We start from the raw sequence: 21939 nt of genomic DNA, 5'->3' as shown, positions 1-21939 counted from the left end.
AAAAGCAGCGGAATAATTCTATACTGACCTGTACAGTACCCAGAGGACTCAGGATAACTCTATTGGAAACAATAATGAACAGGATACAGAAACTCCCATAACTAGTGATGAGGTCAGAATGGCCTTGCAAGACATGAAACGGGGAAGAGTGGCAGGAGAGGTTGGAATACCGGATTATTTATTCAAAGATGGAGGAGGCATGATGATTGAAAAACTGGTGGCCCTTCATACGAACTGTCTACCGAGTTCGAGGGTCCCAGAGAACTGGAAGAATGCCAACCTTATACTGATCCACAAAATGGTAGACGTTAATGAACTGAAAAATTGTGTGCTCATTAGCTTACTTCCAGTATTATATAAGATGTTCACCAAGATATTCTCCAATAGAATGAGGGCAACAATGGACTTCAGCAAACCAATGGAACATGCTGGCTTCAGGAAGGGACACTCTAGAATGAATCCCATTCATGCCAGCAATCTGGCAATAGAGAAATCTGCAGAGTATATGGCGCTCTATATGGCTTTCATAGATTACGAAATGGCATTTGATTCAGTCGAGATACCAGCAGTCATAAAGACTTTATGTAATTAAGGAGCACACGACGCTTTCGTAAATATCTTGGAAAATACCTACAGAGATTCCATAGGTACTTTAATTCTTCACAACAAAAGTAGGAAGATACCTATAAAGAAAGGGGTCAGATAAGGAGACACAATCTCTGCAATGATATTCACTGAGTGCATGGAAGAAGTATTCAAGCTGTTAAACTGGGACGGCTTAGGTGTAAGGATAAACGGCGAATATCTCAGCAACCTTCGATTTGCCGATGACATTGTCCTGTTCAGCAACACTGGGAAAGAGTTACAACAAATGATTGTGGACCTTAACAGAGAGATTATAAGAGTGGCGTTGAAGAATAATATGCAGAAGTTAAGATAATGACCAATACTCTGGCAAGGGAACAGGAGTTAATACAGGATCGCCAGTGAACCTCTAGAGTTTCTGAAGGAGTACGTTTACCTAGATCCATTACTCACGGGGTACTCTGATCATCATCATCATCATCAGCCTGGTTACGCCCATTGCAGGTCAAAGGCCTCTCCCATACATCTCCAACTATCCCGGTCATGTACTAATTGTGGCCATGTCATCCCTGCAAGCTTCTTAATCTCATCCGCCTACCTAACTTTCTGCCGCCCCCTGCTACGTTCCCCTTCCCTTGGAATCCAGTCCGTAACCCTTAATGACCATCGGTTATCTTCCCTCCTCAATTACATTTCCCGTCCATGCCCATTTATTTTTCTTGATTTCAACTAAGATGTAATTATTTCGCGTTTGTTCCCTCACCCAATCTGCTCTTTTCTTTTCCCTTAACGTTACACACATCATTCTTCTTTCCATAGCTCTTTGCGTCGTCCTCAATTTAAGTAGAACCCTTTTCTTAAGCCTCCATGTTTCTGCCCCGTACGTGAGTACCGGTAAGACACAGCTGTTATACACTTTTCTCTTGAGGGATAATGGCAACCTGCTGTTCACGATCTGAAAATGCCTGCCAAACGCACCGCAGCCCATTCTCATTGTTCTGATTATTTCAGTATCATGATAGGGATCCGCGGTCACTACCTGCCCTATGTAGATGTATTCCCTTACCATTCATTGTGCCTCGCTACCTATCGTAAACTGCTGTTATCTTCCGAGACCGTTAAACATTACTTTAGTTTTCTGCAGAATAATTTTTAGAGCCATCCTTCTGCTTTGCCTCTGCAGGTCAGTGAGCATGCATTGCAATTGGTCCCCTGAGTTACTAAGCAAGGCAATATCATCAGCGAATCGCAAGTTACTAAGGTATTCTCCATTAACCCTTATCCCCACTTCTTCCCAGTCCAGGTCTCTGAATACCTCCTGTAAACATGCTGTGAATAGCATTGAAGAAATCATATCTCCCTGCCTGACGCCTTTCTTTATTGATGTTTTGTTGCTTTCTTTATGGAGGACTACGGGGCTGTGGAACTGCTATAGATCTCTTTCAGTATTTTTACATACGGCTCGTCTACACCCTGATTCCGTAATGTCTCCATGACTGCTGAGGTTTCGACTGAATCAAACGCTTTCTCGTAATGAATGAAAGCTATATATAAGGGTGGGTAATATTACGCACATTTCTCTATCACCTGATTGGTAGTGTTAATATGGTGTATTGTTGAGTAGGCTTTACGGAATCCTGCCTGGTCGTTTGGTTGACAGAAGTGTATGGGGTTCCTGATTCTATTTGCGATTACCTTAGTACATACTTTGTAGGCAACGGACAGTAAGCTGATCGGTCTAGAATTACTCTGTTCACGAGAAAGAATATACAGAATGATAAAAATGGGTTGGAGTGCATACGGCAGACATTGTAAGATCCTTGCTGGAAGCTTACCATTATCATTAAAAATAAAGCTTTATAATCGATGCATACTACCGGGGCTAACATATGGGGCAGAAATTCGGAGACTTACAAAGAAGCTGGAAAACAAGTTAGGAACCGCGCAATGAGTGATGAAACGAAGAATGTTAGGCGTAACGTTAAGTAATAGAAAGAGAGCGCAGCGGATCAGAGAGCAAACGGGGTAGCTGATATTTTAATTGACATTAGGAGAAAAAACATAGAGCTCGGCAGGGCCTGTAATGCGTAGGTTAGATAACTGATGGACCATTGGAGTCACGTTATGGGTGCCAAGAGAAGGGAAGTGCAGTTGAGGACGGTAGAAGACTAGATCGGGTGAAATTAAGAAATTCGCACGCACTAGTTGGAAATGGTTGGCACAGGACAGGGGTCATTAAGGGTTACGGACTGGATTCCTAGGGAAGGGAAGCGTAGCAGGGGGCGGCAGCAAGTTAGGTGGGCGGATGAAATTAAGAAGTTTGCAGGGACGGCATGGCCACAATTAGTACATGACCGGGGTTGTTGGAGAAGTATGGGAGAGGCCTTTGCCCTGCAGTGGGCGTAACCAGGCTGATGATGATGATGATGAGGACAGGGGTAATGGGAGGTCACACGGAGAGACCTTCGTCCTGCAGTGGCCTTAAAGTAGGCTGCTAATGATGATAGTCAGTACTACCCACCGCGATGGCTCAATGTGCGGCGGCGGCTTTGATCTTTATGGAAGTGAAACTTAGAAGCGTTCGCAAGCCATAGTTTGAATCCTCGTTAAAAAAGCTCAGGTGGTCGATAGTAACGCAAGATTTGCTGCTACTGCGTATCTCATAGCCACCGAGCTTCTTTGAGAGGGTGCACCCAATTATTTAATTCTGAAGCCCGTACTGGAGGCTCGGAAGACATTGCTTCGTTATTTAACGCGGCCTAATTTGTACGAGTGTTACAATTTTTCATGATATCAGCAAACAAGAAAACAAATAGGGCAGGTGTTTCTTAACCATATTTATGCAATAGCCACCGTGCTAACATTGTGAAATATGTTGAAATGTTGAAGAAAAATTTGCACTGGCAAGTAACAAAAATCTGGAAAAAACCTGTAAGTCGTAAGGCAATATTAGCCAAATATTGTCAAAAACAAGGTCATTAAAATATTGCAAGACAATTGCAAATTAGAAGTACACACTAGAAAAACCTACGCACATATACGAAAATAAGTTGCGCCAGAACACATATATAGTTAAGCCCGCTAAACGCAAGTTCCGTGCGAGTAGTCACGTGACACTTTGCGTTTAGCAGCCTTTCTTTCAGGCTTGGAAAATACTTTTACGCAGCATGTATTGAGCAACAGATAGCTGGATCCGGAATATTGCAGGCTATTCTAGAATTTTCTCGTTGACACATTTGCTGTTGTGATCATATTTGAAAAGTTCATTATTTATAATAACTAAATATGTGTTTAGGTGAAACTTATTTTCATATATGTGCGCAGATTTTTTCGAGTGTGTACTTCCAGGTTTTAATAGTAAATAATTAAGGGAAATACAATAAGGTTGTTTGACTTTTTACAAGCGACTACCAACAACACTACCTTCGTTCTGCCCAGCTACGTGGCACTTGCATATTTTGAATATTGGGCAGAAGTCACGGGAACCACATGGTATTCACAAAGATTATTTGCCCTTCGAAATGATGTACCAGTGAATGCGCGTATATAACCACGGTATGCTCACAAAAAAGCATGGCATGCAAGTATACCTCCGTTCTGCATAATCATAGAAATAAACGTCTGCATGAAACCTAATGAAAGGTATAATGTTCTTTCGTAGGTATCTGTAAGGTACGCCAACCTCCTAACGAAATAACGCATTATATTCAACGGTTTCCTAGATTTGCTTCGTATTCAGTGGTTTAGACATTGGATATGTGCCACTGAGGTTGGGTCTATTGTCGGCCAATCTTTCATAATGGGTCTATGTCACTTTGACACAAGAGGCACGCAATCCTTAACGGGTCTAGACACGTGCCATGCTTCTTTGTGCATACAGCTGTCGTCACTATTCTTCCCGCGACAAGCATCACGCACCACCATCGCGCTCAAGACATTGCTGCGTAGACGTCTCACGCTACATCCGCCTAACTTGTTCGCATTTTGGCATAGCTTGTGGGTGGTGTAGTGCATGCATATGAAAATTTTATGGCAAATGTTGTGTCTATTGTGACAGATAAATATAAACAACGCTTGAGGATGCAGGTTCAATAAGATAAAATGAAACTGAATGGTACCCGTCACCGTTAGTTATGTAGAATTTCATACACATTTTGTGAAAAAGAAAGAGTCCCGTTTTACATAAATTACGCTATGTGCGTTGCAACCAGGACCTTGTACCAAGGTCAACTACTTTGGCAAAGTGCCTAATGCAGATATTACGTCGGGGCTGGTGTAAAGCACTAGAGCCCAGAAATTCAGCTATTAGGCAAAGGTAGGAGTGTGCCCTAGCAATAAAATGACAATTCGGAAAGAACGAGCTACAATCGTGGGCTGGAATCAATTGCTTCAAAGTTATTTATTGGTTAGTGGAGGAAAGCAGAATATATTGTGGGAAACGAAGCAGCGCTGTGAGACTGCGATTGGTTCACCCGGTTCCAGGGTGGAGAGTTGGTCCAGGTACGAGTCAGTCGACGAGTGTACTGTTGTGCTGAGGCGGGAGCTGGTCTGAAAAGGGATTCACAAGCCGGCGCTTACGCCGTTCTGAGCAGAGTGCTTTGTCTTACATCTTGGTTAAATAAAACATGCTCTTACAGTCTGTAAGCAGTGCGTCACGGTAATTTCTACTTCCAAATGATTGTATGGCGACTCTGTCGGTTTGATTTAATCTTCATGTAAAGATTGAATGGTTAAGATCCTTGCAGCAAACTTACGAGCCTTGCATGCACGACACTGCCTCGATGTCAAATCTTCGCCATTTTACCACGTACTCTTGGCTAAGCCAAATCCGAGTCAACTTTATTGATGGAAACCCTTCGAGTATTCGTGAGCGGGCCCTGCTCAATAAGAGTAGAGACAGGGTGATCTGTCTAAAGTGATCGGCTCGTGACATTGACATACGTGAATGGCGGCTACCGATGTCACCGTTTATTTAAGGACCTCGTAAGGATTTGCTCGACAGGTCGGGGTGCTAAAAAATAGGTTGTCTCATTTGCGGATGTAGCAGTGGTAAGTGCCGCCGCATTGCCCCTATAAAGCAAACCATAGGCCCTGATGCACCGATGATTTTTTTCCGAAATACCTGCCAGCTCATGCTTTTGGCTGGTATGATTGCCGAGGCTGTGACATCTTCGGAAGCTGGGCGAAGGACTGCTGAGTAGGCTGCGTTATTGTCAGTAAATATTCATTCCAGTTTGGGTTGAGTATATTGTTGCGATGAAACGTGTGGGAAACTGGGAAAACGGCTCTCCCGGCTTCTGATCAAAGTGGAGGCTAATGAGCATGGGCGTTCATTAAGCTGCGATGAGCTTCGAGGTGACGCTGGACAAGCAAATGCGACAAGTCAGCCGGTTGCTTTCGCAGCACGTGGAGAGGCAGTGGTGGAGACGATGGCGTTCGTAGAAACACCAAGTGCTATAGTCGCCGATGTTCTGTCTTGTTCGAAAGTATTCATCACGAAAGCAGCGTGTCTCATTCAAGACAGTCCCGTCTCGCGCTGTAGAAATTCATGTGTCGAGAGGGCCGGGCTGTTAACGCCATCGTTTAAACGCGGATTTCACTGTTTTGAGGTCGTGAACACTTGGCCGGGGCTGCAGCCATATCCTTGCTGAGCAGGCCTATGTGCCTCGTGTTCAGCCTCCTGGAGGCGGCGATAGGGCTCCCACACATGCATCAGCTTAAGACGTCATTGAAGGTGCGGTTGCGCTCGACGAGGCAGTTGTGTGTGGATAGTGTAGTGAAGTCGCGGTATGTTGCCAAACATACCGCGCACACATACATACAGCAGCTGGAGTGACCAGTTAACACACAGCGGGGAGCAGTTCATCGGAAAATATTTGGGCTTCCCGCAAGGCTACGGCGTGATGCTCATGTATGTCCGGAGGCGCCGTATCTTCGACTCGCTCGGTGAACTGATTGGCAGCGGCAAACGGATGAACTGCTCAAAACCCACAACTTCAGAGGTGTATTTTGGACACTTTGATGTATGTTCCTTTCTTTAATTTTCGCAGGTAGTTCTGTGACGCGGAGCCTCTGAGAACTCAATTGAGGACAAAGCCATTTGTTGCAAAACGCACACGAAGCTTTCAGTACAACTAATGTAAAGGGAAACACATACAATAAACACCCTGAAAAATTCACAATAAGAAGCGAAATACAGTCATAGCTATAAGAGTACCAAGAACAGTCGAGTTAGGGGCAGATTGAGAGGCTGAGCGCGCTCAATAGTTAGACGCGGAGGAGCGGAGGCCAGGCGACGAATGAAGTTTAGTTTATCTCGCCAAAAAGTCGATGTGTTTGACCGATGAGCGGGCAAGCTGAGCGTGGCAGCTCCGGCTTGAAGATGGAACGCAGGTGGCCTGGCGGCACGTGCAGAAGGAGGAGGCATTCTGGCCAGGCAACTGGGCACAAACTCGGGCCCGTAGCTCGTCTACTCGCGCTCTGACTGCGGGTGTAGAAATTCGCCGGCCTGGGAACGGGTTGGCAGGAGGTTTCGGTCGGATAAAGCCCTGGAAGTTCGGGGACGGAACCCGACAGCCCATCTTCAGCTCCTGGTCCGATGGTCGACCTTCACCGTTGCCTCGCTTCTTAGAATTCCTGCCTCCCCCCCCCTCTTCTGCCAGCATGCCTCGTTTTTTTGCCCCTCTGGCACATTCGTCTCTTCCAGACTAGTAATCTTTAGGGTCCGGTGTGCAGCGGTGATTGGTCCCTGGAAGCTCGGTGGACTTTCCCGATTGGATCACTTTCTTTTGGCTTTTTTACTTGCGCCGCGCTTTTTCCGGCCTGATGTTCTTCGATGCCGTCGTCTTTCACTAAGCATGGCATTAACCTCCGTTCGAGTAACCTTTGCTGTCCTCTTCTTTCTCGTCTTCCACCACGGCACTGTCTCGCGCACTTGACACATCAAAGGATTGGATCTTTGAATTTCATTTCATTTGTTTGCCCTCAGATGTGCACAGGCATTAAAAAGAGGAGGGGTAATAAAAAAGAAACAACTAAACAAGCCGAACAACGTCACACCATTGGGCAGATGTCTTGGGGTCGAACCTGTGCACACAAGGACAAGTTACACTCAAGGTTGCTTTTTGCGATACTGGCAGGTCTGACAGGACCTTATGCAAGCTTTAATAGCGCATTGCATGCTTCGCCAGGAAATACATTTCGCCGCTCTGGCATACGTTCTGGAAGGCCCAAGGTGTTCTAAAGTAGGCGGGCAAAGGAGACCTTCCCATCGCTCGGCGGCCCACAAAGCTGTGAAAGAACTTTTGTCTTTCTCGATGACGCTGTGAGCTCGCGAACACACGCGCAGGGCCGCGACTTCACGGCGTCTTTCCTTCCCCCTCTTTCTCTCTATGTCCCCTTTATATTCCCTTTTTCTTGTCCCCCATTGTAGGGTAGCCAACCAGATTCATTTCCGCTTAACATCCCTGCCTTCTCCCTTTCTTTCCTCCTCCTTCTCCTCCTCCAGAAGTGCTTGGATTTAAATTGAACGGAAGCATCAATCGGACAACCGTCGAGATAAACAAGCGGCGTTCATAGTATTGATGGAAATAAAGCAAGAGAGTGATCGTATAATCAGTGGGAAAACAACTGAAGACACAAAATCAGAAACACCGAGGGCAAGCAATTTTATTTTAACAATTTTATTGAACACAATGCTTGAAAAAGAAAACACGAATAAACCAACTGCCTGCATGCGCAGTAATTATAAGTCACGTGGAAATAGTGAGCGAGTGTGTTTCACAATCAATTAAAACGACAGACGGCTAAGATACACAGTCATCGCGCAATCTTTTTATATGGAATGCTTAAGCAAATTCCCGAGTCCTTCTGTCTTTGTGCTTGATGATCATGTCAGTTTTTTCGATGAAAGGGTTGCCCCCACAAGATCTGCAATAAGTATAAATCTTTTCCGATTTGCCCATCCTGCTAACTTACTGCAAGAAATTGATACCACCAGATCCGTTTCAGGCAAAGGTAGCGGTAGGAAGTAGGTAAAAAAGTTTTGAGAAAGGGAAGAAAAGATTAAGGGGATGTAGGCACAAAGGATAAAATGAAAAGCCCGTATAACATACATGGTCAACTCAAGCAGGCTAGGTGACTATATGTTAGTGCCCCGTTTCAAAGCGGTTGCCAAAAATCACCACCATCATCATGGAGTGGAGGTAGAACTTCGAATCGAGGATGGTTAGAGAATTCGAGGGTTAGTTCGCGAATAATGGACCTGTAGATGCAAAGCGGCTCCCGAAACGGCCTTGTACAACTTCATTGAGGAAAATAACGACTACGGACACTCCGAGGTATCCTTAATATATGGAAAATGTATTCCTTCATGATACTCCATTGGTACTTTTTATAAAATGCACTTCGCAACCTGCACTGTAATGATATATACTTTCGAATGTTGTGAATACTAGGTTGTAAAGTTTGATTTATAATATTGAGCGAAATGCCGTTTCGTTATTCCAAGAATATTCAGCATTTTGTTCTATTTGTTTCATGTACCTATTCAATTTGTACACGGTAAACCAATTTACGTGCATAAAGATGTTTTCAGGCCTCTAAAACACACCCTTACAATGCAATTAGTGGTTGAATTTTTCACGAACAAGCTGCCTATTGAGAAGGCAATTTAAGGCAAAACACCCTCAGCAACGGCAGATTTTCAAAGGGTGCAATAACAAAACTACACCTTCGTGGTATTAATAAAACATAATTGAACAAGGTCATAAATAAGCGATCTATCCTCCTCCTCCGTGAACAAGCTAGCTTCTAAGCGAAGAAATGAAGGAACTAAACAAATAAAATAAAAAAATAATGTGTGACCGAAGTTGCACTTTGGCCCAAGCCTGCCTAAAATAACGTCAATTTCAAACACTAACCACGTAACGCATACGGGCGCACATCAGAGCAAACGCATTGCAAATGGAAGCGCATTTCTCGAGACCAGTGAAAAGCAAACAGATAACAAGTAATTCAGAGCCGTACATTCGACAGCACCCATTGCAACGTTGAGCGAGCATATTTCTTGCATAATTACGCGGCCATCTTCGGACATTTGTGAAACCAATTCTGCGTGCTTCTTTGTGTTCCATATAATTGTTAACTGAGCATTATATCAATACAGAAATCGGCAGGAATACTTTGACTGTCATGATAGCTTTTACTACATTGCCAAATAAAAGTACTGCTATTCCCTACACCTGCATCCTAAGCAAAAAAATATGCCCATCATACTCTTGAATATTTAGGGGTAAAATATGGGTGCTTTCGTCAGCCCCATGTTTTATTCTTTAAAGATGCCATGGACAGGGATATGTGAATAGTCTTTTGTACCACACTCTCCTCTTAAGGGTGTGGAGTATTCTGCAGTGTATTCAAAGATATTATAAAAAGCTTATTTGAGGAACACCAGCATATAGGCTGCGGGAACAATTGGACCCCCTGTTGTTTGTAATGTGTCGCAGTTCTAAGCTTATTGATATCACGGAAAAGAGAGGAATTTAGCTTTCGGCTTAAACTCCTCAAAATGAAGGTGAAACGCATCAAAATGTAGCAAACACGCTATGTATTGAAAACCTTCATCTCTTTGAAAAGTGAACTAGAACATTTGTCAGCGCAACTGACAAACAAAAATCGAGGCTCTATGAAAGGGGGCCAAGGTGATACGAGCCAATTACATTGGTCTACAGTCGCCAACAGCAAAGAAGGTCACCTTCTATTCTATATTGCAAAGCGAGATTACAAATATGCGTGTGTGAGACTTTTCAACTTCAAATTGTATGGCAGCTGCCTCCAATAAAAAGAATGTACTTATGACTTTTTCCTTCGCTTGGCGCAACGTTCTTTGTTTCAGTGCTGTGAATTGAATGTTGTGACTTAAAAAATTTTTGTCACGTTCGATGCCCATAGCGAAATTAGGATGGGAAATGGCACGTCCATTGATAACCGATATTTACCTCTTGCCGACAGCCTTTTTTGTGACTATGTCGCTACTAAAGCAATCGTACAATCCTCACAAGCGCACATACGCTAGCAAAGCTTGGTGTATTGGAATGATTGGTTCTTTCGTCGACCGCACTAGGCATGCGCCTAACGTCTACATCACCTTGGGTACTCGCTATAGAGGCATAGTTTACGTGCATCTTGCATAACCCGCACTACCCGCCTAGTGAATGAGTGAAGTGTAACGCAGCGTTAACCCAGCATATACTTCATAATGGCGCAGCAGAGTCTGAAAAGACGTCTCCACGGAGCTTGAGCTCGTGGAGCGAAAAAAATCCCTTCGAACTATTCTGTTTTCGTCGCGATTGGGAGTGCTCACAATTGAAGATGGCGGCTTTCTTCGACCTGCGAAGAAAATGAGTAATGGTATACTGATGTACTGGCTGTGTTTTCGCCACATGCACAACATGGTTCGATTTGATGACGTCATGAAAATAGCCTTCAGCAATGTTGCAGAGGTTTACTTGACATGTACCGGTGGCGGAAGTATTGAAAGACTACTGTAAAGAGACTCGGAGCGCTTTCTCAAAGGTACTTCATGGTGTAGCGATTGGAATCAATATTTCGCCGTTCTCGAACAAGCAGTGATAAGCCACGCGCGTGCTGTCGCGATGACGTCCCTCATCGTGTGGAAGAAAGTGCTGTTGGAAGAAAGGAATAGACGAAAAGGTGCTTGGCGCTCTAACACATGGATAATTCTGAAAGAGGCATCCGTGCAAGGTTTCTCCGGAGGCTTGCCGCAGTACGACGTAATTGGACGCGTCGCAGGCATTCATGACACGCTTTTAGGCATCGAACCAAGTACGCGCACAGGTCAGAGTTCAGGGAAACGGGGAAAGCCAAAAGAAGTACTATGGGTTAGGCTGTTCGGTCGTAAGCTCTCCATCGGATGCGTTGTATTGTCATACGCAATGAATCATGAATACTGTTTCGATTTAGTGAGAAACACAGTGGCTCATGCCTTTGAAATCATAAGTGCCGCTTTTGAAATAGTGCCGGTTAAGAGAAGAAAGTTCGCCGACGCTCTTAACAGCAGAAAAGCGGAAATTGTCATGATATCCGTGGGCCTTACGCCTGACCGTTATCGGCACTTTGATTTTGCTGTTAACATGTTCGGACACGCTACTTTCTACGTTCAAAAGAAGTGGCGGCACCAAGCAGCCTTCGTATTCGCCATGCTGCCCTGGACAGTTGCGCTGGTTTCATCTCTGCTTGTTCCTTTGCGCTAGTGAACTTGCGGTTGGGCTATAGTCCCATGAATGACCTCGGCGGTGTGACACTGCCGCTAGTCGCGGTGACCCTGCTGCTCGTTTCCCCATTGCGAGCCGTGTACCGCCGCGACATCAACATCCGCACCGTCACGACGTGTTGGATGGTGGCTTGCTTCTCCCCAGCCGCTTACACTAGAAGCCTCATAACTGCGAGCCTCACGTCGAAGCAGATGTGGGAGGCAGACGACCTCGCTGAAGAGATACTTCTGAAGCTCCGCGCTGGAAACCTGTGGCCCTGCGCGGAAGCGAACCCTTTCTTCGCCGTCATGCTCACTTCATCTCTTGTTCACGCTTCTTGCAAGGGCAGTGACATAATGGACGCCGTAGCATCCACCGTTAAGCGCTGGAACCGGGGCAGGCGTGCTTACGCAGGAAGCTGTCACACGTGTCTTGATTGCACCGTACGAGGAACGCACATCATGCTGTCAATGGTCATCGAACCTTGCACCTTCGTTCAGGTTTCGTACCTGACTGTGGAATGAAATACACCTATTGGAAGCCTTATAGGTGGCTTTCCGGTGAGGAAAGAGTTCGGGCAAAGCAGAGAGCTCGTATCCCTAATTATTAGAATATTTGAAACCGGTTGGGACATTCGCATTCGACGCTCGGTCGGCGTGCGTTGTACGAGTCGGTCACTGCCAGGGGAAGTGCCTGTCTTCTACAAGGGCTTCTCATACGTGTATTTCTTCAGCTGCGCTCTCTGTTTTCTTGCGCTAGCCATTGAATTATGCCATGCACGCTGTGCTCACCGTATTGCTGCCGAAAACATAATTTCCCGAAGAGAGCTTAGTTATTTAGTTAGTTAGCTTAGTTAGTTAGCTTAGTTAGTTAGCTTAGTTAGCTTAGTTATTTTAGCTTAGTCATTTTTCCTTTCCTTGAGGAAAATAAAACCGATTCTGATTCTGACAAAGAAATCGGCAACTACTTGGGGCCTTAACATTAGAGCTCTGAAACGTACATAGACCTTTTTGTTTGTCGTGCGGCTTTCGTTAGTGCCAATTGTTTTGGTAATAAATACTGCATAAGCCCAAAAAAGATGTACTGGATGAAAGGTGAAATCTCTATACTCGTTCTTAGTAATTTGGGCGTTGCTTTTGTACGCTGCTTGCGAGTGTCATTCGAAAAAAAGAAAACGACCATGATGAAGCGATGATTGGTGGTAAACGTTTTGAGACAACTACACTATGTTTAATAACGTGTTTTACTGGGGCAGCAGTCGAACGCATGTAGTAGGCTTGCTGTTCCAATCCCTTTCCTTCACGCAGTCGTCGTGACGTGTGGATGACAATAGTCTCCGTCGGCATTGCCTTGTCGTTTGTTCTGTTGCCATTCTACCCATTCTCTTCAACCACTGCTTCACTGTTGCTATATGGCGAATAATACTTACTTAGCCCAGCACCGCCACTAGGGATTGATGCGATACCTTTGCTGCGGTTATGTGGACTTGGGAGCGGTACGTGTTGAGTGTTACCCTATCTACCATGGAGCGATCGATCTCCAGCAACTGAGCCGGGGTATTGTGCTCCACGCAGACTGTGACAACGGTCGTGACATGCGTCTAGCAGATGAAGGCAGTGTTGGGTGCATCGCCAAGAATGCGCTTTCTATACGATGGTGGTTTTCGTTGTGTGGGTTTGCTGATGGTCTCACCAATGAACTTTTCAGAAGCCGAGTAATCGCGTGTTTGCTCTTGTTTTTTTTTGTTGAGAACCTGGCGTTCTCTTTAAGCTTCGCTAGAGCTACTGGATAACGTGAATATACTCCTCCTTGAGTATACTCCTGAATATACTACTCATGGCTCGATTTGCGCAAGAAAAGTGCACGTTTCATGGGCCCATAAAACCAGCATGCTGTCACTCATAAGGTTGCATGGAACAACGAGGAGGTGTCGAATACCTACGTAACAATGCCGGGAAATGAGAAATATCCTATGCGTGCTTGGGTGTGAGCACCCCCCCCCCTCCCCGAAAAACAAAACAAAACAAGAAGGAAGAATGTATAAAATATTCAGAATAAAGCTATCTAACATGTTCAAACAGTGCAAAAAATTGCTGTCATTACTCAAGGGAGTGCATAATCGCGTGTGCCCTGAAAAGTGTATTTTTGTGCATGTCATGCTTTGTCACCTACGTTTGTTATTCCATGTTGAAGTTATATTTAAAAGATTAACAAGAATTTTGCGCTCTCTGACATAGAAGGAGCACTTGTTGAATCCACTGTAACGCAAATAAAACCGACACAAGGAACACAAGACCGAACACGACGGGCTTAGCATTTGTGGTTTCTGGTCTTGCGTTAGTTGTGTGTGTTTGATTTGCCCTACAATGACTTCATCAAGTGTCAACCAACTAGCTCAAGAAGTTGTCCAATGTCTGCGCGATGTTTTCTATGCCTGAAATATTGGCATCTCCTTCATATGACGTGTTTGGAACAAATAAATAATGGTGATATTGTTCAGATGGTTTTATTTCGTGCTTCATAATTTTCTAGTTAGTTGACATACCACTTTCGGGCACTGCGTCGCAATACTTCTTATTGCTCTACATTGTATGACACCAATAATGAATGCCGCCAACTTCGGCACAAAGGCCTACGGATATGAATGAATGGATGAATGAATGTTTATTTTGACGAAAATAAAACACAAAGAATCTCTGTCAAAGAGGCTGACGAAAAGGCACCAATGTCTGACTAAGAGTCAGTCCCCTTCCCCGACCCATTCCCAGTGCACAAAACACTCAAGCACACAGGGCAAGCATGGTACACAAAGTGGATACATACACAAAAAATAAAAAGTACATGAAATACATAACAGAAATACTGAATTTGATTTGTGTACAAAAGAATGAACACTCATACCTGAAGCGACAGCAAATACATGTTCACTTTTTGAGCCGTATCTCCCTACTTATACAAAGGCTTATTTCTGTCTTGCGGCGTATATACAGAAAAACCCAAAGGCTGATCGCAGCGGCCGTCTTTTCGTCACGTGTAAATGTTCGTGATTACTATCGTGATTTTTTTCCTATTTTCATCCAATGTAGAGGTTGTTGCGTTCATTTTTGTTTGCATGTTTTATTTCTCGCGCTATTTATTACTTCTTTATCGATCACAAATTTGCACGGGTCAGACTTTGTTTTACGTTCCGCGCAATAGCTTCGCTTTTGTTTTGTTTACATCTCTCGCCATTTGCGAGTGCTTCACGTCATCTCCTCAGGTATGCCTCTGGTCTACGGTTGACCAGGCTTAGAGCTAGGTCACCTGCAAGCGCTAGCGCCATTATTTGAAAGCACGCATGGAGGATTCATTTGTTGCTCCATCCCCTCCGTTCTTAGAGTTCTATAGATTGACCGCCATCTTCTAACCTTTTTATTTTGTCAATGTCAATCGAAAAAAAGCTATAGTACAGAGAAGGCATCATTAATTTAGTCCTCAGTGAATTTCCACTAGTCCTGTGCATGCCCGGTCTTACCAGGCTATTTGTGCTCGGTTGTTCCCACAAACTCCTGAGCACCTATACGAAATCGGCATCCTTACGCCTTCCTACTGGAAAATATCCCTTAGTAGCTCTTTCTTCACGTTGCCGGGAACGTCTAAGAAACATCAGTGATAATAACCTACACCGAGCCGTTGAAATCTTCATACACCGGGTTGGTACAAGGATATGCCTGTAAGCGCCTGCCATGCTCACTCTCCTGTCGTATAAACCTACGACGGCTGGTAACCTCCGGAGTGCACCAGCTTGGTGCTCTTTTGCCAGATCTGACCCTTGCGCCATTAAAACTCCTACGTCATCAGCCTCCGGAGTGCCATTTGAGCAGCCCGCTCACGTGGTTGCTATCGGTGGTGTTAGGCAAAACTAAATGCTACAGTCAACCTGTGCAACGAACTGAAAATTCAGTTACTGTTGTGAAATAAAGCTGAGGAAATGACATAACGAAGAGTTTTGACAATATCTTTATTTTACAGGTTGGTACGTTTCATTGGTGCGATACAAAAATAAGCGTTTGCGCCGGTTCCAATTCGCCTCCCTTTTATAGAAGAAAGGAGAACACGAACGTCTTGTTCATGCCTGCTTTAACTTAAATGTTGTTTTTTGCTCAGCTCTCGCAATGAATTAAGGGTCAGCTGGCGTAATCCCTGCACGGATAGAACCAGGCCCGTGCATTTCTCGATGACCATCAGCACCTCGGCCCCCATGATGGAGTCTAAGCCCAACTCGCCCAGGTTGCTGTTATGGTTCAGCTTCGACGAATCTTGGAAGCCTGCGGGAACGTCGTGGGATGAAGAAGTGCAAAGTTACGACAACGTGGTTCAAGAGCGCAAAGAAGGAAACAGAAATACGTCTTCGCGATAACAGCGCATGCGCTGGGCTCGAGGACAGAGGCGCGTCAAAACAGGGGCTTACCGCAAAATTGACGTTTGCGTCATGTGTAGCGCTGAATAACAGAATTGCGCTGAAAAACCCGACTGTTGCTGTGCATGACGCGGGTCCTTGTAGCTGTGACAAGTACGTAAGCTAGGTTTCGGTACCCTTTCACACAGTGAGGAGTTGTTAATTTAGCAGGTAGCTTCACTCCATGCAAAGCCGAGATAAGTTCATGGTAAACGAAAAGTCAATTTACTCGGCATCTACAGCAGTAAATGCGGTGTTGCATTAAAGAAAAAGGTAAAATATGCCGACTCTTGGAGTAAATTTAAGATTTAGGTCATCATTAAAAAAGATTCCATCCGAAAGTGTTGTTGGAGAAAATGTCAGAGAAATGAGGAAAACTGAAGCATAAAACTCACGACTCGGCAACAAGGGAATAAAAACAACATCGCTGTTCAATAAACTGCCTGTATTCAGACATCTCAAGCGAAAGAAATTAACGGAAATTGAACTATACCACTATTTGTTAAGAACACTTTTGTATCATCGTAAACAGTGCAAACAATTGACGTCAGGTAGAACCTGTTATAACGCATCTATTCGTTTCAGATGTTCTAACAGAGAAGTTATACAGAAGTGCGATATCTGGTTTTGCTGGAGAGTTACCAATTCGTAGGTTCTGTGGCTTATCTTTTTATAGCTTTGCGAATTTAGGTTACATTTCTAAAATTATGGTCCCCAATAAAATGTTTCCTCCTTGCAATTGGAGTTTAACTGTCACTCTTATAATTGCGTCAAATTTTAATCAAATTGGTTTATTTGCTCGTTACTGAGAGTATTCTGTGTTTCACGTGTCCTTGAATGAAGAAACTGGAAATCGCCGCGATGTCAATTATTACCACTCCTCGACAAAACACTGTTTTTTGTTGTTAAATAATTTTTACGGCAGTAGGTAGTATATTGTTATGTTGTTGTGCTTTGAGTGACCATATTTCTATGAGTAAAAAATATTTGCTAGTGTAGCGCTGTGTTCCGTTTCTCAATTCCATCTAGCGCATCATCTTGACTGTATATGATGCTTTTGCGAACTTGTGGATGTGGCTTTGTCAGTGCAGTTGCATATGTAGAGAAAATTGTGTGGTAAATGCAAGGAAACAACATAGGGAGGCGTTTGAATATACACCGCCCTACAAGAAAACACAACAGGATTGCATGATATTACAGTCATGCTGACGAATTTCTCCTTCAGTATTTCTTAAAGGTTATAATATATTACGGCGGCTGCACTGTAATCTTGGCATTTCTAAGTTTTTTCTCCAAATCTATACCGTTGAGCCCAATTCTCAATAATGTGTTTGAATAAAATAACAAACAAAGGGCAGGTACAAATTGTTAACTTTTCGCGCTTTCTGTGTCCTTTCCTCTGTACTACGCTTCGAGGTTTTTCTTGTAATATTTGTCGTGTCCCATTTTTTTTTATTTCCGCATTGTGTTCTATACTTCGATTGCGTCACCAGTTTATTTTCTTTCCACTCTCTGAATGATGAATTGCAGTAGTCGGTCAAATCTCTGATCAATATCACTCTTCATGTTAGAGCTGGAATTAATTATCTAGCAGACTTAGTTTAGTGATGATGGTGATGGTGCCCTCGAATTATGCATCTGCATTTTGATATAAGATTATGGTGGCCACAGATTTGGCAGCTTGAAGCTCCATCGAAAGGAAATGCAAGAGGCAACTCGCCTATCAATTAGCAGGCAAAGATGAAAAAAAATTCGACCTGCTGCAACTAAGGTAGGTAATTAAAATAATTTTGTTCTCACAAAATTAATTACCAGGCATATGAACTCTGAAAAAAAAAACATGTAGGACTCAAGGTTTCATTGCCTTTGATTTTCTTCGCCCGAACCGGAAGGTCAGTCATTGAAATCAGCGAGCAAAAATGCAGCATAAGACAGGTTGTATAGACAAAGTCAAATTTTTTGCCTGGTACGAGAAACAAACCCAGAAATTGCGGATTACAATATTTGGCATTACTCGCTGGATGGCTTGAGCACTTTCCCGGTGTGTGTTTAAACGAGAGCCGATAATTTTGTAGTTATTATTATGCCACAATACACTCATAGCTTACAGCTTTGTTTCTCTAGACCACACGGCGTTTCGGAAGAACTTCGAGTTTACCCGTCAAGACCCTTTTCAGAGGTGAAAGTTTTTGGGTCATGGCAAAGTCTGCTGTTGGGGCAGAAAATAGTGACTGCGTTATTGGAGCTCCTCAAGTCAAAATGTCCCTGCGACTGCTTATAGACTCGGTGTGAACCTTTGCGATGGCGCGCCGCTGTTGTTTCTCTGCAGTCTTTTTATCTTTGCCCCTGTATTCTCTTTCCACGTGCAGGGATTAAACCGGACTAAAATTTGAGGGATCCCCCACCCCGGACCCTTTAGTGGTTCTGCCCCCTTGACTTCACGCCAACCAAGTAAAGAGCAATGGGAAGTATGCGGACAAGAGGCTTTGGGGAAGAGAAAACTGACAGGGCAGTCACACGTGTACAAGGCGAATGTTTAGGCGTTACCACGATGGCCGGCAGCACGAAAGTAACGGAGACGCAGGAACAGTGGATTCGTACCAACTAGCCCAATCAAACTGCCTGTTTAGGCGTCAGCTGGGGTGTGGGACAGGTGTTTTTGCTGTCGGTCTTGAGCAGGCCGAATCGCTGGCGGGGATGTGAAGATCCTGCTTACTCTATGACAGTTGATTGTAAATCATGTTTTGTAGCGCTCTGGTTTAAACACCACGCTGCTCTCCGATGCTCGGGCGCTGCTAGGGTTTCTTAACAGGCAGCGGAGCAGGCGTGCGCACCGTACCAGGGAGCCGTCACCTCCAGCGCTCCCATAAGCACCATCCGGCTGACGCGACGCGGTGGCAAACGAACAAAGCGAACATTGCATTCGAACAAAGCATAAGAGTTAAGCTTCTCACCGAGAATTCGGGTCACCGAGTCCACGAGGAAGTTAGTTTCTCGTTCGTTCCCAAAACTTGAAGTGCCTTCCGCCTTGACGAAGCTGGAGACAACGGGGTGGCTTTGGTTCAGGAACCTCTCCATGACCTCCAATGCGGACCTCATTCGCTGAGGCTGTGTTCCCTCGAATGCCGCTTCTGGGCGCTGGGCCTCGTGAGCTTGGCCGCCCTCATCAATGGCACCCCATTGGATGGCCAATGCTAAGAGAGCAATTAAAATACAGAAAGAGAGAAAAAAGAAGCATTGGCTTTTCACATACAGCATTGATATGCTGCCCAAGCAGCTGTTGTTGCTTTAGTAGGGACCTTCAAGTCGTGCTGGCTGCGTTTATATGCGATGGTGGAATGGGAAACTGCGCTTGTACGCGTTCACGCCATAATAAATATTACAGCATATATTAACATGAAACAGTGATGTCGTCATGTTCTCTATAAACTCTAACCGGCCGTGGTTGCTCAGTGGCTATGGTGCTGGGCTGCTGAGCAAGAGGTCGCGGGATCGAATCCCGGCCACGGCGGCCGCATTTAGATGGGGGCGAAATGGGAAAACACCCGTGTACTTAGATTTAGGTGCACGTTAAAAAACCTCAGGTGGTCGAAATTTCCGGAGTCTATGGCTTGCCTCAAGAAGTGGATTTGGCACGTAAAACCCCATAATTTAACTTTCTGAATAATGTCTACACTTTCAATGGCATACTAAATATTTATAACTAGGTAAATTGCATAAAAAATGCTGCACACCACGGCGCGTTTCGTATTCCAGGCAAAGCTGTCGAAGCGCAACTAGATGCCTCATTTGGGTCTGATAAGCATCCTACTTGCCGCGTATTTTGATTTGACAGTGAGTTGCACGTATCAGCGGCTTGAAATTTATGAGCGTTGGCAATGTATAAAATGGATTGCTTACATCGAAGTGAATATCACATATAACACATCGCCTTTCTATGCGCTAGCACATTGAGCTGGAGTGAATATAGGAAAGTATGAGATCTCCTACCAAAAAAAAAAAGAAACACTGCACCCACATTGGTGCGGAAAGTAAATCCTGTACACCCGTCGGATTCCCTAACACGTTAAAGCCTATTTAACTCGAAAAACAATACCATTATCCTCTGTTTCTCATTATGTCACGCGATCGTGCCTGCATGAACAACTTAGAAATGTTGATGGCCAGCTAGGAAGCTCGGCAAACTGGTTTAGACTTTTGTCTGTTGTCTATTACCTGCGCAAAGATGTAAAGGCAGGGTACATTAGAGTTGCCTGTCCCAATGCACCATTGAAAAATATGAATGAGAAATTCCCCTTAAACATGCGCATGCATACTAGAAGGAAAGAACCATAATAAGTCTACAAAAAAAGCAAACGTTAAATAAAAACAAAGCAGGAGAAGTGATCCATGTGCACACACAGTAAGTAAAATAGTAGATGTACACTGAGCAATAAAAATAATGCATAACGCACATACGACATTTTGCATGTAGTTATAAAAACTTTATATGCGTAAGTTTCGCATAAATTTACAAATCACACCAAGGTATATTGATCGTTATCCAGAAGGCAATCTGAAATTCTGTAGGCCTTGCAGCCGCTTTTTAGCGGAGGATGAGCTTGGACCGAGCAGCTTTATTACAAATTCTAGCACGAATATAACGCGAGTTTATTTCCAAGCCTTTCGACCTTAAAACGTGCAACGCCTTACGTTCCGGTTCCTGTAACGAATATAACGCCGTTGTCTCTGTTCTTTCCAAGCGTTTCAAGCTGCAGTAAAACCGCTAGGCGGCCGCCGTGATCACTATACCGCATACGAAGCCGTGTTCAAACATACGCATTCGAACATGTCTTTGCCGGGTACAACTGTGCGTGTTTGCGCCATTATCACGATTGTGTGATAATTGTGGTGCCGGTATGATGGGGATGCGTGTTCAATTGTGTGCTAACCGTGGTGGATAGTGCCAAGGCGACTTCTGAAACGCTGCCTGCTGAATAACTGGTGGCACAGAGGACAAAGCCACTCTCGCCGACAGTGGCAAAGACGTCCGCAGTGACAACTAGTAAATTGTATACGAACTCGTCCGGTCACTTCATATGCGGCGGCAGGTCACAGCGAGGATGAATGAAACGCCCCACGGGCGACCGCTTTCATGCGTCCTTTCCTATTCCTTTGCGGCTTCACGTGACGTTATAATCGTTATGTATATTTTTATTTCTTTCTGAAATGCTGAAAGTTCCCCTCTCGCGGTACACATTAACACGGAACAGCCGTTACAGTGTGGTTGGACTGAAGAGGAGAGAGACGACGTGTTCCCGATTGGTACAGGTTTGCCACCTTGGCCATCTTTCACCTACGTGTAAATATATTGTAAATAGGCTTGTACATCGGCTCCACGTAACAGTAAATTCGCGGTCGCTTCATTTGAGGCCCAATACGGTGTTATTGTAATGGGAAATTCACATCTGTCAAAGCAACCTAATTTAACTCGTTGTTGATCATATTGTGGACAAGCTGCGTGAACGTACTACAGAGAAGCGCCTGATATGGGACCGTAGATGGCAGTTGGAGGTTGCCGATTTTTTTCACTCGGGTGAACGGCGAGGTGTTCTTGATACGTCTAGTCATTGATGGTTTAAAATAATAGCTAAGCTACGGTCA

General features: G+C 44.5%; 1 protein-coding gene across 2 annotated transcripts in view; it reads right to left on the bottom strand.

Moving 5' to 3' along the window:
• Positions 1 to 15866: 15866 nt before the first annotated feature.
• The window catches only part of LOC135901498 (fatty acid synthase-like), a 104237-nt gene continuing 98164 nt past the window's right edge, over positions 15867 to 21939 (bottom strand). For both annotated transcript variants that reach the window (XM_070523253.1, XM_070523254.1), the window contains exons 22-23: positions 19251 to 19490; positions 15867 to 16165 (exon numbers count right to left, since the gene is read on the bottom strand). In XM_070523253.1, coding sequence (XP_070379354.1) covers positions 15978 to 16165; positions 19251 to 19490 — 428 coding nt within the window. In that variant the 3' untranslated portion in view covers positions 15867 to 15977. The remainder of the gene's footprint in view (positions 16166 to 19250; positions 19491 to 21939) is intronic.

Source organism: Dermacentor albipictus, chromosome 8, assembly GCF_038994185.2.
Source record: "Dermacentor albipictus isolate Rhodes 1998 colony chromosome 8, USDA_Dalb.pri_finalv2, whole genome shotgun sequence".
In the NCBI taxonomy this organism is placed as follows: Eukaryota; Metazoa; Arthropoda; class Arachnida; order Ixodida; family Ixodidae; genus Dermacentor; species Dermacentor albipictus.
This window is presented reverse-complemented; position numbering and strand designations above follow the sequence as displayed.